Source organism: Myotis davidii, unplaced genomic scaffold, assembly GCF_000327345.1.
Source record: "Myotis davidii unplaced genomic scaffold, ASM32734v1 scaffold543, whole genome shotgun sequence".
NCBI classification, from domain to species: domain Eukaryota; kingdom Metazoa; phylum Chordata; class Mammalia; order Chiroptera; family Vespertilionidae; genus Myotis; species Myotis davidii.
This window is the reverse complement of record NW_006294117.1, coordinates 315781-321069: the sequence shown is the minus strand read 5'-3', so window position 1 is coordinate 321069 and position 5289 is coordinate 315781. Positions and strand designations below refer to the sequence as shown.

Below are 5289 nucleotides of genomic sequence, written 5' to 3'. Positions count from 1 at the left end.
CACATTTACACAAACTGGGACACACATACATATTTCAGATGCAGACACACCCTTTCTACACAGACAACATCCTCTTGTTCATTCATATTCAACATTTATGATCAACTACCTTTACCCATTGCCCGGCCGGCATGGCTCAGTGGTTGAGCATCAACCTATGAACCAGAAGGTCACGGTTCAATTCCTGGTCAGGGCCCATGCCCAGGTTGTGCGTTCAATCCCCAGTGTGGGGCATGCAGGAGGCAGCTGACCAATGATTCTCTCATCATTGATGTTTCTATCTCTACCTCTCCCTTCCTCTCTGAAATCAATAAAAATATATATTTTAAAAAACTTACACACACACACACACACACACACAACCATTAGCTCCAACTGGCTTGGCTCAGTGGATAGAGTGTTGGCCTGCAGACTGAAGGGTCCCGGGTTCGATTCCAGTCAAGTGCCTGTACCTTGGTTGCAGGCTCCTCCCTGGCCCAGTCCCTGGTTGGGGCTTGTGCAGGAGGCAACCAGTCAATGTGTTTCTCTCAGATATTTTTCTCTGTCTTACCCTCTCTCCTCCATTCTCTCTAAAAATCAATGGGAAAATATCCCTGGGTGAGGATTTTAAAAACCCTAAAATTAAAAAAACAAAACAATCTTTATCCACTGACTTTATCTACTCACTGACCCAACGTTTCCACAGGACACCCATTCTAAACTGATTCTATACTCCCCTTGCCTACATTTGTTACCTGATTCTTACTCAACTGGACACACTTGGCTCGGAACACATACAGTTCTCCTCATTCAGAATTTGAACACATACACAGCCACACAAGCAATAGGCACATATAAACTGCACACAACAGCCCTAGCCAGTTTGGCTCAGTGGATAGAGCATCAGCCTGCAGACTGAAGGGTCCCAGGTTTGATTCCAGCCAAGGGCAAATGCCTGGGTTGTGGGCTCGATCCCCAGTAGGGGGTGTGCAGGAGGCAGCCAATCAATGATTCTCTCTCATCATTAATGTTTCTATCTCTCTATCCCTCTCCCTTCTTCTCTGAAATCAATATATTTAAAAAAAAAAAAACTGCACACAACATACATTCAACACAAAACACACACAGGCACACAAACACACCCTCATTCGACATGATACATACTCCCCACACATATAGATCCATAGTTTATGCCACAACTCAACAATAAAGACAAGGATGTATGTACATACACCAGTCCCAGGTCCTCAGCCTTTGGTCAGCTGGGGCAGGGGGCGTGGTGCTGGAAAACACCTCCCCTGCATCAAACCACGCCCCTTTAGTCCGTTTCCTGGACTTAACCCTGAGGTGTCTCAGCAGCACCCTAGACCCCAGTCCTGCTAACAGGTGAGAGGGGCCCCAAGGGGACATGGGGGTGGTGGGGGGGATCGTCTTGTCTCCACAGACTCTGTCCTCTGACCTGGGATTTCTGGACCCCAGCGGAGGAACCTGACTCCTGCCACAGCCAAGCTTGGCTCCAAAGGCCCAGCCCTGAGTAGCAGCCCCTAAGCCGATTGTAGACTGAGAAGGTGACCATGAGAGGGGCGAGTGGGGATTGAGAGGGAGGGCGGAGACTGGGCAGAAGACAGGACTTACTGGGCAGGACAGTGAAAGAGCTGGAGATGTCCCCTTAGTTCTGAAAATGGAGGGGGTTGTCTAAGAGCTGGAAGGATGGGAGGTGCTGGTGGATGTGAGGGGGGCGGGGCAGCATGGTCAAACTGGGTAACACTTGGGATGGGGGTGGGGGGCAGGACTCCTGGGTCAGAGCCAGGCCTCGGTGGCCCTCTGGGATTTTAAGGTCTTTGGTCAATGCCTCCCAACTGCCCATTCTCTGCTCTGCCTGGTACCATCCTTGAGTGTACATCAAGCGTATCACCCTGAGCTCCCAGAAAAGGATAGCCAAACCTCACCCATAACTGAGCTGACTCTTATCTCAGGTGGACATGGCCTGCAGGGGCTGTACACGACCAAGGGGCCTGGCCTGGGTCCTGCAACTGACCTTGGCATGGATTCTGCTAGGGGCATGTGGAAGGAGCCGTGCACTCCCCATTAGGTCCCAGAGACACCATAGGCTGGCAGCTGATCTGGGTACAGGCCAGCTGCACCTAGCAGGTGAGCACTCCAGACCCTGCCTAACCCCTAACTCCCAAGAATGCACAGTCCAACACAGCAATAACAATTTCCTTATAACAGGAACTTAGATTGACCAGTGTGGGCAGCCTGGGCTAGTGCTTAAGAATGTTGGTTAAAGATAACAGGCTTTGGAGTCAGATTGTCTGGGCTCAAATACAAACTTTGCCACTTTGTAGCTGTGTGACCCTAGGCAAGTCACTTAACCTCTCTGGGCCTTATGTGGGCCATTAATAAGTGGGAGAGCCTGGCTAGGATGGCTCAGTGGTTGAGCATCCACCTATGGACCAGGAGGTCAGGCTTCAATTCCCAGTCAAGGCACATATCCGGGTTGTAGACTCGATTCCCAGTGTGGGGTGTGCAGGAGGCAGCCAATAAATGATTCTTTTTTATCATTGATGTTTCTATCTTTCCCTCTCCCTTCCTCTCTGAAATAAATTTAAAAAAAAAACACTTTTTAAAAAGTGGGAGAAATAATAGAAATCGTAGGGGTGTTGTAAAGGGGTGTATGCAAGCATTTGAGCACTAATACCACTACTAGGGACATGAAAATAATTAGCTGATTATGATTATGATAAATGATTATTACTTGCACCTCAAAGTATCTTGTTTTATGTTTGAGAGGAATTATATTATTGAGGTCAACCCTACATGAGGATCCAAAGCCTCAACTGAAAGAAGTTCCCTTCTCTATTGCCCTGTTTGCTGTCCCTCAGAGATGGACACGGCAGAGGCACCGGAACCTGGAATCCTCTCGGAGGGCTGCAGGAAGCCTAGTCCCAGGTGAGTACAGCGTCACCCAGTGTTTCCTTATGCTTTTTGCTCCAGTTGCCCCACCAGGGGCCAGAGCCCCCTGGCATCTTGACCCATCCAGTCCTGTCTCTCCCGATGTCCAGGTGCGAATCCTTTCTGGGACACCTCCAAGCTGCTCTCCGCAGTCGCTTCCGCCTCCTGCTACTGGGGGTACACCAGACACAGCTGCTCTGCCCGGAGCTCTGCCATGCCTGGTAGGAGGTGGGAAGAATGGCCTATATTGTGGGTGGGGCCAAAGGCAGGTTCTGCAGCTTACAGGTCCTTGAGTTTGAAGGGACATGGCCTACCACCAACGCGGCCAGGTTCTAAGGCATGAGGCCTGGTGTTTTGAAGCCAGGCAGAAAGGGGAGGGGCCTGTATATCCCCTGGCTTTTTTAAAAAATATATTTTATTGATTTTTTTACAGAGAGGAAGGGAGAGGGATAGAGAGTTAGAAACATCGCTCAGCTGCCTCCTGCACACCCCCCACTGGGGATATGCCCGCAGCCAAGGTACATGCCCTTGACCGGAACCAAACCTGGGAACCTTCAGTCCGCAGGCCGAAGCTCTATCCACTGAGCCAAACTGGTTAGGGCGCCCCTGGCTTTTAAGATGGGCAGTAGGGAGGCGTGGCCTCCCAGGAACCAGTTTTTAAATAAAGCGTGGGGCCTCTTGATTGAAAACAGAAGCTAAAAGGAAAAACCTGGATAAACAAACAAACAAAAGGGTTAGCTTATAGCAGATGGTCTGTGATGGGCAGGGACTCAGCCAGTAGTGACAAAGCTCTGGGTATGTGTAGAGAATATGGGGTGGGTCCGGCTGGTGTGGCTCAGTGGTTGAGCTGTGTGACCTATGAACCAGGAGGTCACATGCCCAGTCAGGGCACATGTCCAGGTTGTGGGCTCAATTCCTGGTGTGGGGTGTGCAGGAGGCAGCTGATCAGTGATTCTATCTCATCATTGATGTTTCTATCTCTCTCCCCATCTCCCATCCTCTCTGAAATCAATTTAAAAATTTTTTTGTTTGTTTTTTTTTTGTTAATCCTCACCGGAGGATATTTTTCCATTTACTTTTAGGGAGTTGTGGGCTCAATTCCTGGTGTGGGGCGTGCAGGAGGCAGCGGATCAATGATTCTCTCTTATCATTGATGTTTCTCTCTCCCCTCCCTTCCTCTCTGAGATCAATAAAAATATAGTTTTTTAAAAAAGAAAAGAAACAAGCCCATCGATTGGTTGCCTCCTGCACATGCCTGGACAGGGGAGAAGCCTGCAACCAAGGTACCTGCCCTTGACCAGAATCAAACCCGAGATCCTTTGCTCTGCAGGCCGACGCTCTATCTACTGAACCAAACTGACTAGGGCTAAAATAAATAAATAGATAGATAGATAGATAGATAGATAGATAGATAAATAAAACATAGATATATTTATATATCTATATATATAAAAGAGAGAATATGGTGCGGGGTGAAATCTGGAGGGTGGTGTTTGTAGGGGCGTGGTACTAAGAGGCAGGACCTGGAAGGGGGCGGGGGAGAGACAGACACATCGTTGGAGAGCAGGAACCCCATTGGAACGCAACGGCAGCGTCTTTACCCACCTCTCTCCACACACCAACCCCAGGGTTGCCATCTGCAAAAGTGCTATCACCTGCGGCCCGACTTGGCTCCCACCCCTAGAAAAGAGGGACTGCGACCCTGGCTGCAGGACCTTCGGGCAGGTGAGCGTGGGACAGCGGGCTCGGGGAAGAGGCTGAAACCTCCCCGTACTACGGCCAGGGTCGGAGTCTGTTCCAGCACCCCAAGACCCTGCTCCCACCCATCCCCCTTCTCCAGCCCAACCTCGACAGTGGAATGCATATGTAAACCTGTAGCCGCACTAAGGCCCACAGAGGCCTATTTTGTTCTTCCCGAGGGCCTGTCTCTGCTCTAGGCCCATCCACAGTCTGAAGGTCCAGATGCCCATTCACCTTTCCCTAGGCCCCAGCCCCTGGGCACCCAGTAAGAACTACTTACTCGCCCTCCTCAAGTCCCCGCCCCCCGCCCCCATGGGTCCTCCCCCAGACTCCCACAAAGACCAAGAGGCGGAACCGTCCTCCCCAAGACCGCTCCCCTGGCCTGTCTCTGCTCTAGGCCCATCCACAGTCTGAAGGTCCAGATGCCCATTCACCTTTCCCTAGGCCCCAGCCCCTGGGCACCCAGTAAGAACTACTTACTCGCCCTCCTCAAGTCCCCGCCCCCCGCCCCCATGGGTCCTCCCCCAGACTCCCACAAAGACCAAGAGGCGGAACCGTCCTCCCCAAGACCGCTCCCCTGGCCCCGACTCTCTAAGGAACTCCCAGTCTTTCCCT

General features: G+C 51.0%; 1 protein-coding gene across 1 annotated transcript in view; it reads left to right on the top strand.

The window, feature by feature from the left end:
• The first annotated feature begins 1108 nt into the window (after positions 1–1108).
• Positions 1109–5289, top strand: part of RTBDN (retbindin) — a 5404-nt gene continuing 1223 nt past the window's right edge. Inside the window, exons 1-5 of the mRNA XM_006768203.2 lie at positions 1109–1365; positions 1956–2130; positions 2865–2931; positions 3045–3155; positions 4563–4659. Of these exons, the coding sequence (XP_006768266.2) occupies positions 1962–2130; positions 2865–2931; positions 3045–3155; positions 4563–4659 (444 nt within the window). The 5' untranslated portion in view covers positions 1109–1365; positions 1956–1961. The remainder of the gene's footprint in view (positions 1366–1955; positions 2131–2864; positions 2932–3044; positions 3156–4562; positions 4660–5289) is intronic.